Source organism: Tachypleus tridentatus, chromosome 10 (genome assembly GCF_004210375.1).
Source record: "Tachypleus tridentatus isolate NWPU-2018 chromosome 10, ASM421037v1, whole genome shotgun sequence".
In the NCBI taxonomy this organism is placed as follows: Eukaryota; Metazoa; Arthropoda; class Merostomata; order Xiphosura; family Limulidae; genus Tachypleus; species Tachypleus tridentatus.
The window spans coordinates 40188061-40214176 of NC_134834.1; the positions used below are offsets into that span (position 1 = coordinate 40188061).

The 26116-nt window shown below is 33.0% G+C and overlaps 1 protein-coding gene across 2 annotated transcripts in view; it reads left to right on the forward strand.

Moving 5' to 3' along the window:
- LOC143229117 (prominin-1-like) overlaps positions 1–26116 on the forward strand; it is a 129368-nt gene that overhangs the window by 19723 nt on the left and 83529 nt on the right. For both annotated transcript variants that reach the window (XM_076460964.1, XM_076460965.1), the window contains exons 3-5: positions 11261–11319; positions 21788–21993; positions 24214–24334. In XM_076460964.1, the coding sequence (XP_076317079.1) occupies positions 11261–11319; positions 21788–21993; positions 24214–24334 (386 nt within the window). The remainder of the gene's footprint in view (positions 1–11260; positions 11320–21787; positions 21994–24213; positions 24335–26116) is intronic.

Genomic DNA, 26116 nt, shown 5'->3' on the forward strand with positions numbered 1-26116 from the left:
ACTGTACTGCATGGCCGCTGTTTTGTTCAATGGTATAACCCACACAATAAACAGTTTTCTATCTGGAAAGCAGGCTTTACTTGCTTGAACACTGGTCTGTTGGAGTGTGAGTGTTGTATCACAGCTAGTTTATAAATAAGATTCTCAGCTATTAAGTTTTGAGCTTAAATAGTTGTTGGTATAAATTAGCCAATTAGGCATTTTCACTGGTATTTTATCACATCCAAGAATGAATGCATAATTTCAGAGCATCTTTAGTTACCAGAGGAGAACTGGAAAACAGTCTGAAGTCAGCACAGAGACATGCACTGAGCAAATTGTTCAATGCATTTTATAACGTATTTTTAGGACGACATGATCAGTTTAGTTGGACAGCAATACAATTTTATGATATAGATAAGATGACATATGGCCTACTGAACAAAAAACACTGTGCAAATTCTCTTAGAGTATCAGGAATGTTACCGGCGCTGAAACTGAGTGAATATTTAAGAGATGCTATAATACGAGGTTTGTTCAAAAAATACGCGGACTGATGTCATAAAACAAAATGTACTTTATTTAGAAGTTACAGGTCTGGGACCCCTTCAAAGTACTCTCCTCCCCAACGCACACACTTATCCCAACGGTGTTTCCACTTGTTGAAACAGTCCTGGTACGCTTCTTTTGTAATGTCCTCCAGCTCCTTCGTCGCATTTGCCTTAATCTCGGAAATCGTCTCAAATCTTCTTCCTTTCAAGGGTCTTTTGAGTTTGGGGAACAAGGAAAAATCGCAAGGAGCAAGGTCAGGTGAGTAGGGGGGATGAGGAAGAACAGTGATCGAGTGTTTGGCCAAAAACTCACGAGTTCTGAGAGCTGAATTTCGCAGCAACGCGGTGCATCTTCAATTTTTCGGTCAAAATCTCGTAACAAGATCCAACTGATATCCCACACTCTTCAGCAAGCTCCCTGACAGTCAGACGTCGATTTGCCCGCACCAAGGTGTTGATTTTGTCGACGTGTGGGTCGTTAGTTGACGTGGAAAGATGTCCAGGACGCTCATCATCTTCAATGGACTGTCGACCATCCTTAAAACGTTCATGCCACTTTAAACATGCCGTACGATTCATAGCAACATCACCATAAGCCGTGTTAAGCATAGCAAAAGTTTCAGTCGCAGATTTTCCACGTTTAACACAAAATTTCACAGCAAGTCGTTGCTCCTTCAGGTCATTCATTCTGAAATCCGCCAAACGAAAAAAATCGCACTTCACTTAAAACCGCGTAGCTAATACAGAAATGAAGATATCTGCAATCGGGAAATGGTGTCGTAATTAGCTGATCTGTGCGAACCTAGCAACACCAAGCGGATTCCCCTGGAACCAACTGGAGCCGCGCAATTCAAACAGTCCGCGTATTTTTTGAACAGCCCTCGTACAACCCTAGAGAGTACTTGGCTCTCTTCAGTGATGACTATAAAAAAGAAGGAACGAATAACAAAGTTTCGTAGGGTTAGATGGGTGAAACAGGTGGTATGCATTGGTGCCACGCACATTAACGTATACATGTATGGGGACCCATCCATTGGATAACATACCTAGATCTGATTTATCGTTAATGGTAAATAGAAGTGAATAATAAAATATGACCGAAGATTTGTTTCAATACTCAAGAAAAAGTGGATGAATTTTGTATCACGCCATTTGACTTATTTAATGGACCTCTCATTTTTGAGAGACTGATGGAATTTACACTTGGAGAACATCAGTAGAAGAGGTGTCTCATATACTGGTCTCTTATATCTATCTTTCACCATATGATTAAAGCCGCTGCTAAAAATCTGAGAATGGTATTTCAGTTGATCAAGGACACAAGTTTGAAACTGAAACCTGCAAAGTATGTGCTTATATGCATGACACACATAATTTGCAGAAATGGAGTATCTAATGACTATTCAACTATCACAATGGCTCTTAACTTTAAATTACACAAGAAACTAGCAGTGTTCCAAATTTTGCATCATATTAACAAGGTTTGTGATAATTTTTTTTCTAACGTAACTACACTACTCTCTGTATTGATTAAAGTTGACGTCCGTTTATTGGACATTTTACTGTGGAGATGTGTTCCAGATCATGAAATACCTTAGTCAAAGTATTAGTGTTGGCATATATTCATCAGTAATGTCAATTTATCCTTGATACAGATACCAGTTTTAATGAAACAGACCTAACCTTTGTCACCTGTATATTATTATGAAGCATGTGATCATGCCAGCGATTTGTATGCAGAAACCTGAGCACTGATACTGTGTGAAAAAAGGTACTGCTTGCAGCTGTAGGATTTGTCAAACATTACCCACTAAATGTACAATAATGAGTCGTTACTTAAGTGCACTCTGTTTCACTGAACTGGCTAAGGGTATGATTGCACATTGGATAATGATTTACGTTTTTGTACAACACTATTTGGGTTAGCAACATAAAAATAACGACAATAGTTAAATCCGTTGCTCCAGCACTGATAATGAACCATCCAAACAGTGGTCATTTTCTATATATGGATAGACACCATTAATGACCAGTCAGGAATGCTACTTTCAGTATGTGACCAATACAAACTGGCAGATTTAGAAGTAACATATGAAATTTGGCACTTGTACAGGCAGTTGAAAGTGCAGTATGGTAAGTTGTGCCATCATTATGAATCACTGTGATATGATAACCAAGATATGATAAAGCTAGTAGTCCTCATACTTCTAAAGCAAGGAATCTTTCTTAATGGAAATATTATATGGCGCCAAGGAGTGACACACACTATTTAAACCTGGATATTGTTTGTTCTCTTCTGAAAGCTGAAAAAGAAGAGTAAATATATGCTGGACAATATCAACTACGTATTCGAGTGGACTGTAATTTTTCTGTCAGTTAACATGTTAATACAGTACTTCACAGACGCCTTTATGTCCATACAGATCAAGTAGTTACCTTGAAAAGCTAGTTATTTGTAGAGTTATGTCAAGGGGGAAAGGAGAATACACGCTTTCATTCTCAATCTGATGATCTTGCTGTATCGGCTGTACAGATAGTAGATGTCCATCCCAATTAATTCAGTCAGTGCTAACAATGATACCAAGCCTACACTCGACAACTATGTGAGGCCTAACTGAACTGATTGAGATGGACATTTACCATACGTTAGAATAACATACTATGTAACAGAGTAACAGTCAACTGGTTGTTCTTTAAATTTCCTAGGAGGTCTAATGCATTATGATCCTCTTTCCTAACGAATGTATTTGCAATGTCCATATGTATATGCGGAATTACTGTATTCTGTGAAGTTAATTAGCATAAATATCTGCTTCAGAAAGTTACCAAGGTAGCAGTACATCAAACAAGATGTCACAAGAAAATAATGATATAACAATAGTTTGAGACTTGTGACTAATTATATTTGTAGAATACAACTGTATCACAGAAATAACAGCCCTAGTATTGAATTGTGAGTTACTGTAGTTAAATATGTCAACAAACTTACATTATATGTCACTAGTGGGTAGTTTGAGAAGTGTTTTTGTCAAGATATAGATTATAATTGTAAATTAGCTATGATGATAATAATACTGTGTTGTTGAAAATCATATTAGCTGATATTAAGGAAAAAACTTCGTACGTACTTAAATTAACAGTATTTATCTGTCTTCTCTGATAAATGCCTGAGGCGCTGATGATGACCTTTTAATCACTATGATTGGGATTAATTGCTTTTATTGGGGATAGAATGGCCTGTTATTCTAAAATATCTGTGGCCGAAAGTGACTTTTATTGTTTTCTAAGCTATCAAATGGTGTTTAATAGGATGTATATGTATTGTATTACACGATAGTTATATGACATTCTACCGTTAGGACAGCTGATAAATGGTACTTACCTTACTTTCAAATAATCGTGTGGTCAGTCTAGCTGGGATATAGGATGAAATGTTTTATCTATATACAGCTAAGACTGATAGGTTTGTTAAAATAAATATTGGAGAAATGAACAATTGGTTTGACTGCTGATGATGGCATGGTGCTCTGACAAACTAACCTTGCCTTCTGAGCACTAAGAAAGTTTGAACAATTACAAAACAGGTGACCTTGTCCTGTTGAGTCTTATAGTATAGTTTGTATACATTATATTTAGGCATTTCTTACTTTTACCGAGTTATTGTAGAGTTTACATGATATGGCTGGTTTTCAAAAGCCTTAGCTGGCAATATGAGTGCAGCAATCTGGTATTTTGGAGTGACTGGTAATATGATGACAAAGTTATTGAACATCGTAATCAGGACGGATGTCCATAGTAGAATAGGCTATTATTTCTTAATTTTTCAACACTACTTTTATTTTTATGAAGTCGTTCTAGTGAGCCTATCTCTTTAAATGGTACCTGTGACCTAACACGTGTTTTTTACACATAGAGAACACGAGTGACTCTGGTGTTGTTGACATGGAAATTAAGTTAGCTGCTGAATTAAGGAAATCATGTACATCAAGTCAGTTGATGATAAACTAATTGGTAAAGCAGCACAAGTATGTCTTCTTTTTCATATTTGAACGAGTTGGTATACATTGAATTATATGTATACACGAATATACGTATATATAAAAAATCATTAGTTATAAAGCTATCAGCTACATTAATTGCAAATGAGCAATATTTTGAACAGCTCTATAAATATAATGATAAAATTAGTATAAATCAACAACATTTTACAAAGAGGCCTAAAAATCAAAAAATATTTTTACATGACGAGTCTTTGTTGTCCTTATTAAAACTCGTAACGGGCAATGTCTGTGGCCATAGCACCCAAACACGTTAGGGGAAGTCCATCTATCAAACAAGATGCAGATGACAAACAAGCCAGCAACTAAAGAAAATTAGTTAAGGATTAGGATGTGAGTGTTTGAACATACAATGTCTCAAATCCTACTGTCTTTCACTGTCTGCAGCCAATTCTGGAAAGAGAGTTATTCTTAATATTTATATTTTGAATTATTATTTTTATGTTTACAAATATATCAAGTAGATTATTAAAAATCCTGACTAAATCTTTCAGGCCTATTTTAGAATATAATGTAGTAACAGAGTTAGTTATTTTTAAGGAAATTAAGTTAGTTAAGCATTCCAAAAATTGGTATATTATTTTTAATGATAAAAACAGTGTTTCAAATCATTTAATGACAGTTACTTTATTTTTTAATAAAGCATCTAGAATGTTGTTATTAAGTACAACAGTAGCAGATCTAATCAGTGTGTTTAAAAAGCGTGTAATAAACCTGAACTTAAAAGAAGTTTTATGCAATTTCAAAACTGCATATAAAATGATAAGTTAGAACATGTATAATCTATATTTATAGGTCGATTTCAATAGGTTTCTTTGAATTTGTAGTAACTATATTTGTATTGAAGATGCTTTTGTAAATGTGTTTGTTGTATTAATTTCAACAATTGAAATTTAAAGTGTGTGTATATTATTTTTTACATACAAAATCAAAATTACAATAAACTTTATCAATACTGATAATAAGGAATTGTTCTTAAAATTCTCTTATTTTCCTTTAATAGATATTAAAATAAACACATATCTCATATTCTGATAATTTTAAAGCTTTCTATTAAGTTAGAAATAGTTTCCATTTAAAAACACGGAGGATAATAAAATTTTTACTGATTTTGATCAATATTTTTCCAAATATTTCAAGATTTTATTTTTTAAAGACTTTTTTTAAAATTCTAAATTTGGTACTTTTTCTATAAACAATTTTTAGTCGTAATCGCTTATAACATCTTAGTTGCAGTTTAATATATGTGTATGAAATGAATAAATAAAACCACTAACTATACAAATGGAAAGTAAATTATCGATTCATATCGGATTTAATTATTCACGAAAACAAGACGTGGTTCTATAGGTTTATTATACTTAAAACTAACAATTTTATGAAATAAATATGGTAGAGATAAATCATCACATACTTTATGTTTGAAATATATTACCGTAAAAGATATGTGTTTTTGTTCTTGACCAACATATTCGTTAGAACATGATTCCATTTGAATTCAAATTTGATCAGGTCTATAACTAAACTAAATCTTTAGTATGAATATGTTTAAACCTATATATGTTGGCAAATATTTCAGTTTTGTGTCGTTTAATTCGGATAATTCTTTTATTCTATATTTTAAAATATTAATAGATCTGTCGAAAGCATAATTTTTCAAAATTAACCTATTATTTCTATTTTTATATTTACCTTAATTTTATTTGTTTAATTGTACAAATATTTATCTGGAATAAGAATCTAATACAAATATTTTAATTAAATATTCAGCACGTTTATTTTGAAAATTCTGGTTTAGTCGATAAGGATGTACAGATTCTTCTTTTAAGATAAAATTTTATTCTTGTTCTGTTAATAAATTGACATTATATATATTCTCTATTGTTGCAACTTTGACAATATATAAAACAGTGGTGCAGCGGTAAGTCAACGAATTCATACTGCTTAAAGCAGGGGTTTGATTCCTCCCAGTAGACACGGAAAATAGTTCGATGTGGCTTTACTAAAACATGTGCACACAATATGTCATTTGTTGGACCATTACTATTATTGAGGAAAGACCATATATCTGAAATGTAAAAATGTTCTCTTAGATATTAATATCACTATAATTATTATCTTTTTATATAAACCTGAATAATGTGTTTTAGTATTTAATATTCACATATTCAAGATTTGTAGAACTTCAGGGTAGATGTTGCTAATACAATTTGTATTACTTGATTGCTAATACTATTTATATTATCAATATATCTATATTTATATATCTAAGGAAAATATCTCTAGATTTGAAAAAATTATTTATAAACTTGTTTTCATAATTCAAAGGATATAAATTAGCAATACAACTTAAATAAATAGATTCCATCAATATACGCACTATTTCCTTATCAACGTACTTATCAGAATGAATATAATTATTATATGAACAAAAATATAATTGTGTTTTTAATATTGGTAGCAGTAAAACTTTGACTTTTTTACTTTAAAATTGGTAGATCAATGAATGGATCTATTAAAGAATTTATCACAAACAACAAATCGTTGAGTAGTATAGTCGTAAATAATGTAGTTCATTAAATCATAAGTTTGAATTGTATCTGCTAATTATGTTTTATTCAACATTTCTACGTTCTTTATATCTAAGTATCTAGATATTAACAGTATAATTAATATTTTTAACAATTGACTGATTTAGTCATTTGCTTAAAAAAATCGAATGTTGCTTCAGAATAGTTTTTGTCGAACTAGAAATAAAATGAATAGTTTGTTTTGAATTTTGCGGAAACTGCATGAGAGCTGTATGCACTAGCCGTCTCTCATTTAATAATGTAAGACAATATAAAAGGCAGCTAGTTATCACCACCCGCCGCCAACCCTTGGGTTAATTTTTAACCAACAAATAATGAGATTGACCGTCACATTATAACGCTACTATGGCTAAAAGGTTAAGCATGTTTGGTGTGACGGAAATTCGAACCCTTGACCCTCGAATTACAAGTCGAGAGCCTTAAAACCTGGTCAGGCCGGGCCTAGAAATAAAGCAACAATGAATGGGAAATTTTTGTAATTTAAGTCTTACATATAGATACGGTAATTTTGGATGTAGTTTGATTTAATATCAATTTGTGCAGCTTTCAACAATTGTTAATAAATACCCTCTTTATAGTTACCTTGTAATTTAAATGTTTGTTTAGTATCTGTCAAAATTACACTGGTTTTATCTGCAGGCACTGTAATATATTTCTCCTGTATTTTACTGATTTTTTTAAATTGAAAAGATTCAAAACTATTGGATATTTATTAACGTTAATGATAGCTAATTTATCTTTAATTATATTGTTCACATAATATATTAATTATAAAAACCAATTTCGATGATAATGTGTAGAATGAATAAGTTTTAAAATATAATCATCTTTGTTTTTATAAACATAAACAAAATAACGACCTATATCTCTAGAATGGAATGGTAATGGTTTTCCTTGTAGAATTTGAAATGTCTATATTGTACATTTTGTAGTTAGCCCTGTTTTGCAAGATTTTCTGTAAAAAAAATATATTTTATTATATCTAAATTCCCAGTAATAATAAATTCATAAAAAATTGCCAAAGATTTTGAGTGAGAATTACATGGTAAATTGTGTATATTATTTATATTTAAATTATTTTTAAAAACACTTGTTATTATATATAAGTGGTCCTATTAGAAGTTGATATTCAAAATTGATAATAAGTTTTAAATATTTTAAATTAAAATTATTTTGTATTGCAGAAACATGTAAGTCATTAACAATTTTATAAACACTTTTGTAGAAATAACTACGAACGTCAGCAACCAAATAAAATTTACCATCTAAATGAGTACAAAAGTCTATAATATTTGCCCATTTCATTTTTTTTTTAACTTTTTTTTTATATTTGTCATTTTGTACATTTTTGGATAAAACTATCTAAACAAAAGAAATTACCAATACAATTTCTATTAGTTAATTCCATATCAGTAAACCATTATAATTTTGATTCAGATCATAAAAATATAAAGTTTTGTATTTATAGATGTAAAAATTTTATTTTGTAATGTATTTGTTTCTAAATGTTTTAAATGTGGTTGAAGATTTCGTGTTTAATTAAGACGTGCTTTGTGTTTTCTTAATACAAGTAGATAATACATACAGTTTAAATTTGTAATACGTTGAGAGACAGGAATGGACATAACATAATTTACGCCACATGAAGTAAAAAAATTGATGCAAGTACGATATTCATTTATGTTGAAGAAATATTTTTCAGCTACAATTTATATGATCACTTGTTTGGTAAAAATAAGAGAAAACACAGCATACTCGCTGTTTGTTAGTAGTGAAATTTACAATTATACTTGACTTGTATGATTAAACAATTTCCGAACTTTGATATTACTGAATGTTTTATGCCAATATGACTTATGAATAAAGTAGATGCAAATCACGAACTACTTTTTAACTACATTTAGTTGTTGTGTTATAATAAGTTTATATAAACTACAAGAATAATGTTTGGAATTTATTTGCGAAATAATACATGATTTTTCTTTACTCACATCATAATGAACTTGAATCAGTTGGAGTTCTAAGATACAGGTTACAAATCCTTCATGTTCAGTAGCTTTCATCTCTAATACAAAAGCGATCAGCTTAATTTCAGTTTCGAGTGTAAGGTGTTAATCGCATTTTTTACCTTTTCCGCCCCATTGATCCGAGAGCTGTTTGTCTTTATATATATGCAAAAACGGCTCGTTTGGGTTGAGAAATTTATTTTACATAGAAGAGCGAACAACGTTTCGACCTTCTTCGGTCATCGTCGAAACGTTGTTCGCTCTTCTATGTAAAATATTTTCTCAACCCAAACGAGCCGTTTTTGCATATATATCTCTCTACAAGTGGGTTTTCTCGACATCACTGATTGTTTGTCTTTATGACAACTGTACAACATGTATGTGAGATGCAGGAATTTGTTAATTAGTAACTGTTTTCATTGGCCGCCCTAGTAGGAGTTCTGACTAAGTTAACTATGTTTGCTTTTTTATAAAACTATTTTGATTGTGTAACCATTCGTGCTTGGAACAAACACGTCCTGATGTCGTAATGGCGAATGTATTCATTATGAATGACGTAAGGTATGGTATGCCATATCTATTTATGAAAGACCTTTCCCAGGAACGGGTCAGATCATAATGTTCAACCTTATATTGTTAACTGAAGTTTTGGTTTGTCACATATTAAGTTATCTTGGAGCTTTCAATTTATAACATAAGTCAATATATATAAATGTAATAAGTCCATAATGTTTAAATTTACTGATATGTTCCAATGAAGTTGACACAGTGTTAAATACTCTTCAAAAAAAAGAAACGCAAAAGGGATATTCTTGTTATTTTAAAGAGAAATATATGTAATAACGTTAAAAGCTCAGAGTATGTGATGTTACACGTGTTAAGGCACTGATTGCCAGACCAAAATGACAATAAAAGTTGTGCACTTTGAAAACGAAGGAAAACATTGGATTTTTCGCCAAAACGCATTCGTGTCCAATACATTTGTTTGAGAGATCTGAATGTTCTGCAAGTGCAACATGTGCAAAGTCCCTACAAAAGTGACGGGTTCTCGGTTTTCATAGCTCAGTGTTAAGCCACCGACACGCAATACAGTTACGCCAAGACTGACTGAAGCACAACGCAACAACGCCATTGCTCGCTTTGAAGCAGGCGAATCTCGATCAGATGTTGCCAGAGCTGTGAATGTTCACCTAAGCACCATCACAAGGCTATGGAACCGTCACCAACAGCATGGATCAACTTGTGACCGTCCACGATCTGGCAAACCTCGTGTGACCACGCCCGCACAAGATCGTTACATCCGGTTACGTCACCTTCGGTATAGGACCACCACTGCGACGTCTACTACCTCAACCATACCAGGGCTGCGTAGGATTCTCGATCAGACCGTACGCAACCGTCGACGAGATTCTTAGGCCCCATGTGCAACCCATCATGGTGAACGTCAACGACGTTTTTCAACATGACAACACCCGTCCTCACACAGCCCAACTCACCACTGTCTTCTTCAGACACCACAACATCAACGTTCTTCCCTGGCCCTCCAGATCACCAGTTTTTGGGACGAGTTGGACCGACGTCTGCGACGGCGACAACCTCAACCGCAAACTCTACCTCAGCTTGCAGCAGCTTTGCAGGCTGAGTGGACATCCATTCCATAGGATGTGATTCGTCATCTCATCGCTTCCATGGGCAGGAGATGCCAAGCAGTTATTGATGCTCACGGGGGGCATACTCGTTATTGACGTTGAGTGACGTTAAACGTCAACTAGTGAGCATGGACTTCGCCTTTGCAGACTTTGGATGTTCAGCAGTGAATGTGCAAAGTTTCACACATGTCATACAGAACTACCCGGAATAAACTTGTTAACAATATGTCTCAAATTTTGCCTTTTGCGTTTCTTTTTTTGAAGAGTACAGTTTCCAGCAATGACTGTTAAATATAACGTATGTGTTACTTTTATAATAAAATAGACGCTATGAAGCATGTAATCTACCATATTGTAAACCCCCTGTTTAAACTATATTTTGTAATCAGCAGTTAAAGTTGTTTCAACCGGTTATTTTTCTTGCAGATTCCTTTATTGACTATGCCACAACAAAAGAATTCCATATACCTGAATCGGTTTACGAGGTGAGGAAGGTTAAAACCATTTATTGCTGAACCAAGGTTTTTTTGAATATTATAAAATCGCTTGAGAAAAAAGTGAACGATTAACCGCCGGTTACAGTTTAGGAAGATAACTAATAAAGACTTGATATTAACGCGCTGTAATTCTTGTAATTTAATTTTCTAATCAACCCAATCAGTAATTACACCAGAAAACAAAGTAGCAATTACTTTGAGAGCAACAGCATTCATTACTGGTTGTGAATATTTTAGTTATAAACAATATCGTTTTTAGTATTAAGTTTATTCTATTTTTATTTAACTTATACGTTTGTGTTGTTGTTTGGCCAGAAAGAAATTTGACGTCACAGGTTAAGCACATGGCTTAATGACTGGACTATTCTTTGACGCTTAAGAACTCTGCTACAGTGTATTGTTAGAATCATCCACACGAATTCTTAAGTTCATGCTTTACCCAAATAGTGAGATTGATCACCATATTATAACATATCCACATCTGAAAGAGCGAATATTTTCGGTATTATATTGTTGTTTATTTAGTCAGCTTAATTTTAGTTTTGAGTGTAAGATATTAATTGTATTTTTACCTTTTCTTCCCCATTGATCCGAGATCTGTTTGTCTTTGTGACAACCGTACAACGGTAAAAGAAACTCTCATGTAGACATGAAAAAGAAATTAAGAAGTTAATGATGGTTTAATGCTATTTGCAAAGCTATGCTTATCCCAGGTTAGTTTTAAATAAGTAACCACGTGAATCAAATCCCTCACGTTCATCATTGTCACTCACCAATGAATTGTCAGTAGGACAGTTATTCACAATATAATCGTCGGGTCCAAAAAATGCCTGAGACAAATCTGTAATATCGTCTTCTAAACACATCTCTATCATTTGTTTTTGGCTTAATTTCTAGCCTGAGCTCGAGTCACAACACACTGAAAAACTTCTGGATTCGTCTCCACAACATCATCCTTAGATGAGACAGTGACTGGTTCGATACCAATCTCGGGTTCGACAACAACCTATCTCTCAGTCAAATCGTTTCTCAAGAATAATGATACATTCTTAACTGATCCCGAAACGAGGTCTGATGCTAAATAAATGTTATGAACAGAAACATTAACAAAGCCCCCCCCAGTATCCTGAGTAGTAACAGACTCGCCAGTTGCAGAACTCAAATATAAAGGCAATACACCTTCTAACAGCAATGATTGAGCCGCATCAGTAACACGTGAAATACGTATGGGTATACGATTAGCAGTGTTAGTTGTCAAAGACATAGAATCAACAGACACAAAAGGTTTAAATTTCCCCCTAATTACATTAACCCTTTTATTAGTGTCCAAATAAATAACATCGTGTGACCTTGTGAAACTACGCTCATATGTGGAAACAAACAACAACTGGACATAATATACAGAAACAGCAGACACACCTTGATGAAGATTTATCCCGTCTGTGATATGATTTTGAACTAGAGAAGCTGGAATTTTCAAACGAATCCTTAATTAACTTTAATAGATTGAATAGGTTCATAGTTTCGCTAAGACGGCAGGAACTTCTTTTTATGAAAAGTGGTTTTATGAGTGAAAGTGTAATCATCGGAAAGAGAAGCTACATTGTGTGGTGTTTCAGTTTTCTTTTCATCTAAATAAGTCTTGAGGCCAACACTTGTACAGCATTTAAATTCCTCAATTAGAATAATTATTTTACTTTGTCGAAACTGTTACCAATATGCACAGAATTACACCATCGGTCAAAATAAACCTCTTTTTCGTGGGCGAATTCCATATAACTTTAGCTATTTTGCTTGCAATAACCTCTAACCTTTGGCGATAAGCCTCTGGTACTAACTCTTATGCTTTGATAGTAGCTGCTTTAACCTTATTATAATTGGTGCAACCTTTAAGAGAAACAGCGGCATAAGCTTCTTGTGCTTTACCAGTCAAAAATATTAATAACCATTTTTCGGTGAGTCATTTCTTGGTTTGGACAACTTTCCCCAAATGTTAGAAATATTTATCAACTTCGTTTTCATTAAACGTTGGTACTTTAATATATCGATTGAGATTAAAGTTGTCATTTTGCCTTGGTAGATTAAAATTAAGTCTCATTTCCATTTATTTCAGCCTAATTTCTTTCTCAGCTTCGATATGGGTTTCCTCTTCCTGGGCTCCGATGCGGACTTGTTTCTAACTTATTTTTGATCTCTATTACTCAACTCTGACTGACTGGTGGAGACACTAGATATTCCCCTAATGTTTCCTCAGACAAGAAATCATCATCGACTAATACTTCAACAATACACTTTTTACTTCATTTTTTCTCACTGATTTTTGATTCTCTATTTCTAAACTCTTGGAAATTTTGAGTAATTCACTTATGTTATATTTCTCTAGTTGTTCGAGGGGCGTGATTCAAGAAAACCTTGATAATCAGACAAAATAAATTCTTGTCGGCACTCAGAACTACAAACTGAACAAAGATTTCAATTTTAATTTATAACGATTTTTTTCTTCATATCTCGGACACTAGACCCCAGTTTATTATGTTAAGTATTATAATTTATTTTGGACGAGTATCCGAGTTAGTATGTTACATGTGTTAACGTATTAACGATTTCGAAGAGCTGGGAATTTTAATTTTAACTTAAAAGTTAATTGCATGTCGATATGTATTAAATTTATGATATTTGTCAACAAGAACCACACACAGAATTTTCTTTCTTAATTCTAATATATTTTAATATACAAATAATAATACAATTGATATTAATGGTTATTACAAATATTGGTTTATATACGAGTTTTACTGAATTACAAACTGTACTGAGTCTTCTATTTGTTCTAAAACTGAAAATTTTATTGATGGTACAGGTCCACGATGAGAAATTAATACTGAGTTGATATTGTTTCACCTCGCCTAAGTTAGCTGTTTATTTTTGGCTGGCTTCTCACTGGTTACAAGCTTACTTCTTACCGGCGAAGATATTTAATGTCCTAATAGAAATTCTAACGTGCGAAGTAATTCACTAAAGTTGAACAGTTTGTAATGCTCAAAATTATAATTTTTCTGGTCAATTCTGTAATTTTGTGAATAATGAGCGTTAATCGCAATTATAGCTTTCTAGACTTATAACAAACTGACTGTAGCTGACCAATAATAATTTTATTCGACTGTTTCTCGGCTACTAAGTTGCTTTTATACAAATCACGCCAGATTTCGTAAAGCACATATTGATACTTACTCTTAAGAATTTCCTACAAAGTTCGAAAACAGGCGGGATTTGCGCAATACACAGTCAAGAATATACGTCACATGCAAAACAGAAAACTTTACTGAAACAAACATAGGTGTTAAAATAAACGTATAACGTTAGATCCGTTACAGTATATAACTTATATTGTTAAATGTGTATTGCATAAGACTTAGCTGTTCTCTAACTTTGTAGAAGGGCCTGGCATGGCCTAGCGCGTTAAGGCGTGCGCTTCGTAATCTGAGGGTCGCGGGTTCGCGCTCGAGTCACGTCAAACATGCTCGCCCTCCCAGCCGTGGGGGCGTTATAATGTTACGGTCAATCCCACTATTCGTTGGTAAAAGAGTAGCCCAAGAGTTGGCGGTGGGTGGTGATGACTAGCTGCCTTCCCTCTAGTCTTATACTGCTAAATTAGGAACGGCTAGCACAGATAGCCCTCGAGTTGCTTTGTGCGAAATTCCAAAACAAACAAAACTTTGTAGAAAAATCTCGAATGTAAGAATCAACATAATACGATGTATGTAAAATACCAGTGATTGCCAGTATTATTGCCAATTGAAATTTCTTGAACATCGTCTTAGTTTAAAAATCAACACGCCAAGAAATAGTTTATATATATTGTTTGGTTACTGCTGTCAGTATACTATAATCCTTGGAAGCAATAATTGTGACAAACACTTATTTTTCGGAAAACTACAGGGACGTTTATAGATTTCCAATCGAATATTACAAACTTTAATGAATTAACTCGAAGGTTAGTATTTCTACGAGGATATTATATATTTTCATCGAGTAAATCTCATGCGTGAAAAATAGAACTACCAAGCATTCTCGTCAAGCGAAGTGTATGCGTGTATCAAAATAAAAGTAGTTTACGCTTCGTGAACCGACGACAAAGTATTCAGTTCCAGACTTCATAAAGGATTAATATTGTTTTTAAGTTTGTAAAATTTTTGTATATAAATCATTGTTTATATTAACTATTTGTAATAACCATTATTATAAATTGTATTATTGTTTGCATATCAAAATATATTTTTGTTAATAAAGATAATTGTATGTATCAAATTTGTTGACAAAAACCATAAATTTGATACATATTAACTTTTAATTAACTTCTAATTTGAGATAATAACAAGTAACATAATAAACCGTAGACTCGTCTGAGATAAATTATAGTACACAACATGGAAACAATTTGACTGGGGAAAGTTGTTGCTGAACCCAGAATGGTTAACAAGCGATCACTGTTTCATCTACGCATGATGTTGTCGTTGAGAAGAATCTAGATGTGTTTTCCTCATGTGCTGGACTCGAGTGCAGGCAAAGTAATTAAGCCCAAAACAAATTATTGACATTATTATAGGATAATATTATAGGTTTGTCTCAGACATGTTTTGGATCTAACAGGGATCTTGTGAATCATTGTACTACTAACGATTGATTCTTTAGTGAGTGACATTGATGGATATAAGGAATCTGTTTCACCTGGTGAAGTTTCGTTTACTAAAAGTAAACCAATAACTAAGCAAGAAAGGAAGCCGCAGATCTCTCCACTATTTAAATAAGCATTTACAAAAGGTGAAGTCGAGAAAGTACCAAATGGTTATGTTCTCAAAAATGGCGTGTTTGTGAAAAAATGGAAACCACTGGATGTGCCAGCTTCAGAAAACTGGGCTATAGTTTACCAAATCGTTGTTCCCAAAGAATATTGTTCTGAAATATTGAAAGTTGCTCATGAAACCATCCATGGAAAGTAATTTAGATGTTAAGAAGACATATTAAAATAATATGAGACATTTCCTTTGGTCAAAAATTAGGCAAGATGTTTCTCGGTTTTGCAAAACTTGTCATACTTGCCAGCTGCTCGGAAAACCTAACCAGAAAAGTCCTGTTTCTCCTTTGAAATCTATCTCAGCTTTTATATAAATCTTCAGTCGTGTGATTGTTGATTGTGTTGGACCTTTACCAAAAACTCATTCAGGAAACCAGTATTTATTGACTATTATGAGCGCATCCTCTAGATTCTTTGAAGCTATCTCTTTGAGAAACATTTCAGCCGAAACATTTTTAAGGCTTCGATTAATTTCTTTAGTTTTATTGGGTTGTCCAAAGAAATATAGTCTGATTAAGGACCAAACCTTATGTCAGAATTGTTTCAACAAATTGCTTATTGGCTCAGTGCAAAACAGATCAAATCTACTAGGCACCAACCAGAAGCACAAGATACTCTGAAAGATTCCATTCTACCTTCAAATATATGAAGCTGATTTAATGTTTCGTTAACAAAAACGATTGGGATGAAGAAGTTGGTTTATTATTATTTGCTGTTTGTGACTCAGATCAGGAGTCATTGAGGTTTATCCAATACGTGGTCTCTTGGAGTTGCTGAAGAAACAATGGTTGAAAGATAATTTGAAATAAATGCACTTATTGGATTATGTTTTCATCTTTTGATTCAAACTCTTACGTGTTTATTAACTAGCTCGGAAAAAAATTAAAATCCTCCCAAGCTAAAATTAAAATTTTTCATGACCACAAGGCTAAAGAACGTAATTTCTATCCTGATCACATTGTTTCATACCTGTTACCCATTAAAAAACATCCACTGAAAGCTAAATATCATGATCTTTCTGAGGTTATTAAGAAAGTTATTGATACATACAGTGTTGTGAAAATACCCAATCGTCGAAAGGCTATCAAGCTGGGTCATGTCAATACGTTGAAGCCCTATCACATCCGAGATACACCCAAAAATACTTTAGCCGTTGAATGTTCTTCTGATACTTATACCAGTCACCTTAATTCAGACGCCCATAAGTTTGAAATTATTGGATATGAATGCAACAACAAATTGAGTAGTTTTGACATTCTGACCAATCTTGAATCAAAACTCGATTTCTTGCCTCCTGAACAGAAAAATCAACTTGCTAGTTTATTGATTGAATATGAATGTATATTTCTGGACTTTTGTAATCAAGCCAACATCACTGTTCATTATTTAGATGTAGGTGACGCTTCTCCTGTGAAACATCCTTATCGTGTGAATTGAATCAAGGCCAATAAAATGTGTACAGGAATATTTTATACGCTGGAAAACTACATTGCATAGTCCAGTAAAAGTGATTGTTCTTCTTGTACACTTCTTCCCAAATATGATGATTTGGTTAGACTATGTACAGACTTTCACAAAGTAAATGCTTTGACAAAGAGAGATTCTTATCCTATTCTAAGAATAGAGGACTGTATTGATAAAATTAGAAAAAACAACAACAGATATATTACAAAGTGTGACCTACTAAATAGATACTGGGCTGCTCACCTAACTGACAGAGCAAATGAAATATCTGCTTCTGTTATTCCTGATGAATTATAATAGTACAATGTGACTCTGTTTGGGATGAAAAATTCTCGGGTATCTTTTCAACAAATTATGAATCAACGTCTGAACAATCTGTCAGATGTTGGAATTTATGTTGATGATATTACAATTTACGATAACAGCTGGGAAGAACACTTACTTGTATTACATGGTGTTTTTGAGAGACTTACTGTAAATTTGACAAAAAGTGACTTTTGTAAAGTCGAAGTTTTTCATTTAGGTCATGCAGTGGTTCACGGCTAAGTTTCTCCAACTCAAGCCAAAATTTATTGCGTTATAAATTATTCAATTGTTACAAACACGAAACGATTTACAGTAAAACCTGTCTAAGGCTGAATCACTCGGGACCGAGCAAAATTTCTGGCTTAAGTAGGTTTTTCCGGTTTAGACAGTGAACATGCATTTCCTTAATTATATATAATTTTTGAGCGGAACGTTATACTTGCTTGACTCAAGGGAAGTAAGACGTTTGTGAGTAAAGTTATTATACTCTTTACGCTATATTTATTAGAATAAGAACAAAAATATATACAAGTACACAAAATCTTAATTAAATTTATTTGAAGAAGGTGTCCAGTTTCAAGTGTTTCGTTTTTTTTTTAATGGACTTTCTCATGCGGTTAAAAGAGAACGCCAATTTTACGGCCTTTTCATGAAGTCCATTTTCCCCCTTCATTTTTGTATACAATTTGATAGCATTAATATAACTCAACACTTGCGAGGAAGTAGGAATTTCTATTTTCACACTATCTTTTCCATTTTGCTCATTTTCTGAATCTCTCGCACTGTTACCATCTTGTGATCCTATTATATATTTAAATCAGTTTCATCAGTTCTGTTAACTCATTCTTGTCAACGTTCACAAAATTCTCCGCATTCGCAGAATCATTTGCATCACTTCTAAATCAGAGTTTGGATTTCACTAGAATCATCATAACAAATAACTTTAAAAAAATGAGGATATTTAATAATTTTTTTAAAAATGAGAATATTAGGTAAATTTTCCCTAAATTTTAAAATTACAGAAGATTGGAATTTATCTTTTCGTGAGAGTTACTTAAAAAGAGTAGAATGTTGCCCTTAAAAGACAAATATATTTCTACAAATCATGAATCTAATTTAATCTCAAAAATAATGACGGTAGAAGAAAGAACAGAATATATTTAACCAACACTTAACTGTAATAAAATGTTAAAGAAATTATTAATTAAATAAGAAATTAATATTTAATCAAAAACATTTTTTCCGCCTTACTCAGGCTCCAATCCTACTTGTTGATAAATGAGGTAGGTGAAAGATAATTTTCCGTCCGCATTATGCAGGTACCGCCATGTAGAGGGTCTTTTATAAGAGTGTGTGTGTGTTTTTCTTATAGCAAAGCCACAAGGGGCTATCTGCTGAGCTAATCGAGGGGAACCGAACCCCTGATTTTAGCGTTGTAAATCCGTAAACTCACCACTGTACTAGCAGGCGGCCTTTATAAGAGAAATCTTAAGATAATGCTGCAAAATTTTGATATTTCTGGGTCGTATAGGTTTCCGCCATATGCAGTTTCCGGCTTAGACGGGTTTAATTTGATAATGGCTGGGTATTACAAAAAGTTTTGTAAAACCTTTTACTGGCATCACTCTACAATTATCAAACCTACTGAAGAAAAATCAAAACTTCAAGTGGTATGAATCTACTTTTTAAAAAGTTAAATCTTTATAGTGCATTTATCCTGTTTTGACGGCACCTAACTTGAATAAGACTTTCATATTAACTGTTGACGCCAGCGGCTATGGTGTTAGTGCCATTCTATTAGAATAAGACGACAGAGATATTGAACACTCAGTTAAAAATTTAACTGTCACCAAAACAACTATTTTACTGTAGTAAAAGAAACATTGGCTTTAGTGTTACCTTTCGAACATTTCAATGTATATGAATCTGTATCAAAACAACCTATTTATAATGATCATAATCCACTGATGTTTTTGAATCAAATAAAACTCAAAAACAGGAGACTGTTAATTTGAAGTTTATCATTACAAAAGTATGATTTGAAGATAATCCATGATAATATTTCTGTTGATGCACTTTCTCTTTCTATGTAGTTTTATCATCATAATGTTATTTGTATTGATTTTGTTATATACTGTCATGAATAATGAAGTTGTAAAATTATTTGATAATATATTTATCATATTTAATGTATTGTTATCAATGTACGTATATATAATATCTCAGTTTAAAATTGTCTAACGCTAATTTTTAATTCTCTGAGGAGTGAGGTGTGACGGATTTATTATCATGTTTCTATTTTAATATGGGTGTTTGTTTAAATTAAATTTATATTTAAAAATGTACATAACTTATACTATTAAATCTACTAATCCATTAAAGTTGTAGAAGATTCTTGAGTGTAAGAGTCAACAATACATGTGTGTATGCAAACACTGGTGTATCGTCTATATTACTGTGCAAACTGAAATTTCTAGAAACTCTCCTCATGCCTATAAATATAACCCACGCGACACGCCAAGAAACAGTATATATCATTGGTTTGCTACAGTTGAGGTGCTATAAACCTCGAAAGCTATAACTGCAATCGATATAACGTTTATAGATTTCAAATATTACAAAACATCTAACTTCGGTGAATTAACATTGGACATTAGTATTTTTACAAACACACGATGCAACTTTAGCGTGATTTTTTTTTTTTTTAATTTCGCGCAAAGCTACGCCTGGGCTCTCTGCGCTAGCCGTCCCTAAGCCAGCAGTGTAAGATTAGAGGGAAGGCACAGTCATCACCACCCACCGCCAGCTCTTGGGCTACTCTTTTACCAACGAATAGTGGGATTGACCGTCACATTATAATGCCCCCACAGCTGAAAAGACGAGCATGTTTGGTGCGACGAGGATGCAAACCCGCGACCCTCAGATTACGATTCGCAGGCCTTAACCCACCTGGCCATGCCGGGTCCAACGTAAAAAACTCAGCGTGTGGCAGAAGAAAAAAATAGAGAGGTAGCTAGCCAGATTGTTCTTTTTGAGTGCATTATATTCACAACAATTCAACGTTAATTCGCTCATTGTGAACCTTCGATAAGATACCAAGAAACTTCCAAAACAGATAGAAGACTCAATATTGTTTGTAAGTTTGTAAAACTTTTGTACATAGATTATTATTTATAATAACCGGTATTTGTTGTCGTTTTTTGAAATTTCTTGTGCATATTACAAGAATTTGCACATTTTTGATAAAATATTAAAGTGTGAAGGTTGTTTTTCTTAAATTTTATCAACAACTGTTATTGTAAATTATATTATTGTTTGTATATTAAAATATATTTATACCTAAAAAAAAAAGAAAAGCATCATAAATTGGATACACATCGGCATTTATTTAACTTCTAAATTTAACTCAGTTTCAAACATTCTAAATTAACACGTTACGTAATACATTTAAGTGAGCAATTATCTATTGAGAGAAGTAAAATGATAGATAGCGCTTAACTGAATAACTTAATATCACTTTTTTAAACCTTGCTTGCAGCAGAAAGTTATGGACGTAATCAGTATATCGCATACTTGAATCTTACAATTCCAGATTGGCTGGGACATATTCGGTTCGTTTTTGTTTTGTTTTTTTAGTTATATAATTTACAGAAAGATTTTTCGGTAAATTTTCGGCTTAGCTTCGTGTTGTAGTTCAGTTATAGTTTTCTATAACTTGAGTTACAGCATAAACAAATTTATACGGAAGTTTTTTATTTGTTTAATATACGTACAAACTAATAAAATTCATTATGAAACCATCGTTCTTACCAGACCATTCTTCCTTTTCAGATACTATCGTTGGAGAAAGGTATCGTAGCTTGCATCGTTATCGGCCTAATTTACGTCATTGTGATGTGGCTGATTGGAATTTTCTTTTTTTGTTGTCGGTTGTGCAATAACTGTGGCGGAAAGCGTACACAGAATATCTCCGAAAGAACGGGACTCTGGCGGCAATTTTTAACCATTTTGTTAGGTCTAGTAGCTGTGTTAATGCTGTAAGTATTTACTGTATTCGTTTTAATTAAAACGCAGTTTAATTTTGCATTACTTTTTGTTTAAACATTAAGTTACAGAATGAAATATCTTCGCTGTATCTACCGTAGATATTGATTCTTAAATTTTAGGTTACTGCTGAGTCACCTGGAAAATGTTATGATTGTTCAATATTTATGCAAAAAACGGTTCGTTTGGGTTGAGAAAATATTTTACGTAGAAGAGCGAACAACGTTTCGACCTTCTTCGGTCATCGTCAGGTTCACAAAGAAAGAAAGAAGTAACTGACCGGAAGCTGACCACATGTTTGGAAGGGGTTGTGTCGGAATGTAGAGGACGGTGTTAGATGTTTGAATATATAATTTTATTTTATTATATTTAATTTAGGTATAAAGGCGTTCCTTTATATTGGTTTATTTTGAGTTTAAGTTATTGTATAAGTAAGGCTTCTTTAATTTTGCGTTTGTTTATGTTTGTTTCTTTATTTAGTATTTGAGTGTTTTCTATGGTTATGTTGTTTTTATTTGACTTGCAGTGCTTGAAAACGTGTGAAGGTGACTTTTTATGTTCTTTAGATCTGGTTTCCATTTTTCTACTTGTTTCTCCAATATAGAAGTCGTGGCAGTTATCACATTGTATTTTATAAATAATGTTGGTGTTGTGTTCGTCAGTGTAGTTTTTGCATAGTATAGACTTTAGTTTTGTGCCTGGTTTTGAATAAATTTGGTATTAACTGGAATGTCATATTTTGTTGCTACTTTTTGCCAAATGTTGGTTATTTTTCTGTTGATGTCGGGAACATATGGTATGCTGCAGTATATGGTTTCGTGATTTTTTGATTCGTGAGATATCAACCAACTTTTGTTGGTTGATTTTGCTTTCTGTCAAGGTGTGTGCGTATAATGTTTTCCACGGTTTGTGGAGGAAACTTATTGATCTCGATGAAGTATTGTTTTATTTTGTCTAATTCGTCGTTAATTTTATCTGGTGAGCATAGTTTTATGGCTGTGTTTATTTGGTTTCTTAGTATGTTGAGTTTTTGTTTTGTTTCATGTGCTGAGTCCCAAGGAATGTATAGTCCAGTATGGGTGATTTTTCGGTGGATTTCTGTTTTAAATTGTGTAGCAGTTCTTGTAATTTTGAGGTTAAAAAATGATATTTGATTGCTTTCTTCGTATTCACATGTGAAGTTAATGTTGGGATGTTTAGAGTTAATGTGATTGAAAAAAGTAAGTGTGTGTTCTGTAGATGTGAATCCCGCAACCGTATCATCTACATATCTGTACCAGTAATGGATGTAATGCTGTGTTAATTGCTTGTGTTTCAACTTGTGTCATAAAAATATTGGCTAGAATTGGTGATGCTGGGTTGCCCATGCTTAGGCCATTTGTTTGTATATAGTTGTGGTTGTTGAACATGAAGTTTGTTTTTATCATGGTGAATTCTATGAGGATTGCTAATTGATTGCTGGGAACGTCTATAGTTGGGTTAGGGTCTCGGATATAGAGTTCTAAGGCTATCTTGCAGGCTTCAGTGGTTGGAACTTCTGTAAAGAGAGATATAACATTGAAACTGGCCATTAAGGCTTTATGATAAAGTTGATTTAGATTAGACTTGAAATTAAAAGAGTCTTTGATGAATGAGCTAGCTGATGTTACATATTTGGAGAATACCCATGCTATGTATTTACCAAGATTGTAATTAAACGATTCATATGTGGACATTATTGGTCGTAATGGACAATCCGGTTTATGAGGTTTATGGATGCCGTATATTTGTGGTGTGCGTGAGTCGATTTTACGTAGGTAGGAATAAAGTGTTTGTGAAATTGTGTTGGTTTTTTTCATTTTTAGTAGTAATTTATTTAGTTGCGTCTCGTGTGTCTTTGTTGGATTTGTGTGTATTGGTTTAAATTTGTTCGTGTCTGATAGGATGTTCTTCATTTTTTGGATGTATTCATTCGTGTTCATTATGACTATAGCGTTACCTTTATCTGCTTTTAGAATTTTTATGTTTTTGTCTTGTTTTAGGTTTTTAATGGAATTAATGTCTCTTTGGTTTATGTCATGTTGAACTGCTTAACTTTGTAATTTTAAAAGGCCTTGAAAATGGTAATACAGTAATACGAGGCTTATGTAAAAAGCTAAGAGATTTATATTTACAGACGGAGCTCCATGTAAAAAAAAAAACACACAAAAAACTTGGATTCTTCATGTTTTCAGGATCGCCATTATCTGCATGTTTGCAACTAACAACCATCTGAAAGGCTCTCTGAGCGAAACCGAAGATAATATTATTGCTGGATTTAACGATGTAGATCATTTCATGAACACCACTTACGAGGTAACGTTTCTTTTAAGAAATAATATCTTCTTCATTCATGTATCTCATTTGTACAGACTTAGTTATAAACAATCCCATCGCGCATACAGAGTTGGGGTTAATGGTACTGCTCGCACTATTCAAATAATCTTTTAAGTAGAAACCCAGTGGCGGCGCTAAGGGGGTGCTTGAGCCCCCCCCAAATGAGCCAAGCCCCCTTCAGGCCCCCCCAATATTGTTACCTGCATATATTCATAAAATATGGAAAACAAAATCGTCGTTGCTGCTTAACAATTAACATCAAAGAGACATAGATCTGTAGAACTCAACGTCTTCGCTAAGACGGAAATTTGTGCCATGCGTCGCACAGCAACATACTGAATGCACTGAAACTCATGTGCTGTCTTGCCGCTTCCTGTGTAATGCCATTCTATCTTGAACTTTGACGAAGATTAGATAACCACGTTGATTTCAAGTTACAACAGAACAGGCGCATTGTTTTGAAGTAATATTGACTATAAACACAACATGATGAAAGATAGTTAGCGTGATAGTGACTTTAATTTTCCTCAGAGTGTATTAACTTCACATGGGATAATTCGTTTCTGCTATGTGAACTATGTCTTTATGTTATATTTATTTTGATTTGTAGCGTTACTTTTAATGGTATATTAAAGGTTCAATCTAAGCTAATCTTAATTTTCTTTATTATTATGTATTACCTTGGGTGGAATTCAGGTGAGCTTCCTCTTTTACATATACGCATATTTTCATAAACAGATTATTTCTAATTTGTAATAATGAATTATTAATCAGAGTATGAGTTTCCAATGAAAACTGCACTGAAAACGCAGTTCAAAATAGCACACATTTCTGAAATTACCTTGGTATTTACATTATTATAATTTACCATCTATACTTCATACTGATGGCATTTTGGGAAGCCCCTCCACAGTTTACCTCAGCATTCCCAACGAAAATATCCTGGCGCCGCCACTGTAGAAACCGTTCACGAAATGGTCGTATTGGCGAAGTTCAAAGCACCTTTCGTGAGCACATGTTATCTATATTGTGTGAACACTTGAATTGTCGTATAATGAATTACACACATATATATCCAGTAATTAATAACGGCTTAGAGCTTTATTATTGATCTATGAAATTTTTTTGACCTTCGTAAACTTTGACTAGAAATATAACATTACTGTAACAATAACTAGTTTTATTGGTGTGAGTGGCAGAAAATAATAAAATAGTTAATTTTATTAATAAAATTTCTTTTACAGTTTAATGTTTTCTGGATTTTTGACTTCTTGAATATTTTAAGTTGATAAATCAGCTGCTAACACTATTATGTCTTATGTCATTTTATCTTACTAAATATCTTAAATACATGAGATTAACGTTTCGAAACCTTCGTGAGTAATATAAACAAAGTAAAATTCTGTAAAGCCCTTGAGCAATTTTCCAGTGAATTTTTCTTCTTTTTCACTTCTTTGCCCTATCCTTGCCACTAGTTACTCAATATCAACAACATATATTTAATTTAGGAAGTTTAAAATGCTCATAAGTTTTCTTTTTTTCAAGGTGAACCAAAGATATAGGAAATATAACGCAATAGGAAACGCATCAAAAACAAACCACATATTTGACCATAGTTAACTACAGTTGGTAGAAATAATGATATCAAATAATTTTGAGTAATGTAACGCTACATGCTGCAAATAATCATTTGAAACAATAAAGTTAGAAAATAAGAGTTTACACTCCAGTGATCTTGTATTACTAGCCCTGATGAAGTCA